Source organism: Lolium perenne, chromosome 2, assembly GCF_019359855.2.
Source record: "Lolium perenne isolate Kyuss_39 chromosome 2, Kyuss_2.0, whole genome shotgun sequence".
Classification (NCBI taxonomy): domain Eukaryota; kingdom Viridiplantae; phylum Streptophyta; class Magnoliopsida; order Poales; family Poaceae; genus Lolium; species Lolium perenne.
The window spans coordinates 31,571,408-31,574,062 of NC_067245.2; the positions used below are offsets into that span (position 1 = coordinate 31,571,408).

Genomic DNA, 2,655 nt, shown 5'->3' on the forward strand with positions numbered 1-2,655 from the left:
GGAAGAAGACATACGGTGTCGGGGATCATGCGTACCATCGCCGAACCGCCGCCGAGTGCGGAGGCCGTCACCGCTCCACCCATTCCACCATGGCTACCGACGAAGGGCATCAGGCCCCGGCCAAGCAGCCATGCCGCCCGTCTTCCTCCACTTGCGCCACATCACCTCCCATGGAGCACCGCCGCGGAAACCCCCTCCTCCCCATCGTCTCTAACGGAAGGAGCGCCGCCACCACCATCGGGGCCGGCAACAGCATCGGGGCCAGCAGCAGCGGCGGCCTGGGGGGCGGCTACGCGGGAGGGAGGAGATCCTCCGCCGCTGCTCGGGAGGGGGAGGGAGAGGAGGTAGGGTTAGGGAGAGGAGGTCCGGTCATGTGTAAAGTTCTGTATTCGTGAACACTAGAAACACCATTTGTTTCAACCAACAAGATCATACGCTATTGGCGGCCGATTTTGATATTATGCTCTAAGAAAGTTTTTCTTCTGCATGCCAAATCAAACGGCCAGCACAACGTAGTCCAATCTATTATTTTGAAATGCGGGCTCGCTGGAGTCCTCGCTTCATTTAACATCTTCGTTCAGTTAAAAGACTGAGACCAATCGGCCAAAGCCAATAGAGGGCGTGGTCATGCATGGGCGGGAATGTAGACAAACACGTCTAACTGGAGCGACGACCGAAAGCTCCCGTAGCGGCTCCACGATGTTGTCGCGGCCGAAGACGGTGAAGGTGCTGCCGGAGTAGGGCCCTGCCGTGAGCACCACGTTCATGCATAAGAGCACCGCAGGGCCGTGCATGGACGCGAATGCGTAGAACCCCTGAGCTCTTCCCAGGGACCTCGACGCCGGGCTCGCCCCCTCCGTCAGAGCATCGTCGATCATGACCACCTGCCCGAACCGCAGCGGCGGCTCACCCACGAGAATCACCGGCCCTGTGCCGTTCACGACCCCCACCGCCGTGGCGCCCGGGCCGGTGAGCACCTCGTGCATGAACAGGCGCATGCGGGCGGGCTGCCTCAGTTCTGCACGTCCCGGGAGCCATTGCGAGGACGCCGAGAGCAGCGCCAGTGCCACGGCTGCTAAGCAGACGAGATAGTACACGCTTCTCTGCTCTAACCAAGCAACAGACATGATTGATCGATGAAGATGTACATGTACACACATGTTAACTGGAGAATATAATATAGCATGCAAACATGGTGGGTCGACAGTCGACACCATGCGCACTTTATATGATGGCGTGATGATTTGTGTGTTTGCTTTGAACATAAACATGCTACACCGCTAACCTGCCAGTTCATGCACCATTTTTGGAAACTCACGGACAAATAGACAATGGGCTTTATTCGGCTAAGTCCGATTACGAGGTGCAATTTCTTGGGCCCACCACCTCCATCATGTATAAAACGCTGTGGAAAGTTTAGGCTACACCCAAAGCAAAATTATTTGCTTGGCTTCTAACCTAAAACAGGATTTGGACCGCCGACCATCTCTCAAAACGTGGATGGGCTAATTGCGGTTTATGCCCTCTTTACAAGCAAACTTTGAAATCGGTGTGTCACCTTGTTGTTGAGTGCCGAAACATGGTGCGTCTATTATGGACATGGTTAGGCATCCCTGACATTCAACCATCCATTGGGTGGGCCGCTCAATAAAGCATTGGATGATCACCATGATAAGCGGCTCCATGCCTAAGCCCAAGGCCGTCGCCTCCCTCACGTTCCTTGTTACTTGGGAAATATATATGGAATTAGTATAATGCGTGCGTATTTCGAAACGAGCATGTTCCTCCTGTAGTTTTGTTAGATAAGATTAGGAAAGAAGCCCGCTTGTGGGGTTATGCGAGCGCCAAAAGGATGGGTGAAATAATGCCGAGAGAGTGAGTCTGTGTATCTTTAGCTTGTATGGACTATCTTGTCCAAACAAAGCTTCTTTATTAACTAAACGGCCAAAGTTTTTGCCCCATTTAAAAAAAAACATGTCCAGTATACAGACGCGGCCGGTCTTCCAATTTATGGTAGGCCCTTGTTGCAGCTATAATGTTTGTGGTGGTTTATCCTCCGGGCCCAGTTTTTTTTTTTTTGCGAAGGGCCTCCGGGTCCAGTTATACTTGCTGTTCGCAGCATGGGTAGTCTTTTTTGTGTAATAATTGAATTCGGACTTCTAAAAATGTATTGTGTTATAAAGGTGACAGTTAAAAGAACGAGTAAACCACACGCGGGGTCAAATAAGATTTTAAGGTGAAAAAATCCACTGGTAGAAAAACAGGCTTCGGGTGAGCCCCATAAGTCGCGAAGCTGTAGGAACCGCGACTAATGGTACCTTTAGTCGCGGTTCGGGAGGCGAACCGCGACCAAAGGCCTGGGCCCAGGGCGCTCGGTGGCCAGCCGGTGCACGTGGGGGTCTTTAGTCGCGGTTGGCCTGGCCAACCGCGACTAAAGGTGCGAAGGCCTTTAGTCGCGGTTGGCAAGGCCAACCGGTAATAAAGCCCCCCCCCCCCCCCCCTATATATACCCATCCAGCAGCCAACACTTAGCCATTTGGTGCCATTCTCTTCACAAACATCACAAGTGGGTGTTAGGTTTGCTTTTGGTTCCTCTTATGCACATAAGGTGTTCGATGAAATGCCCCAAGAGCATGAAACAAACATGATATGAAG

General features: G+C 52.5%; 1 protein-coding gene across 1 annotated transcript; it reads right to left on the bottom strand.

The window, feature by feature from the left end:
* Positions 1-494: 494 nt before the first annotated feature.
* On the bottom strand, positions 495-1,137 carry LOC127328347 (dirigent protein 1-like). The gene has a single exon (XM_051354952.2). The coding sequence runs from the start codon at positions 1,125-1,127 to the stop codon at positions 582-584; it is 546 nt and encodes a 181-aa protein (XP_051210912.1). The 5' UTR covers positions 1,128-1,137; the 3' UTR covers positions 495-581.
* Between the last annotated feature and the right edge of the window lie 1,518 nt (positions 1,138-2,655).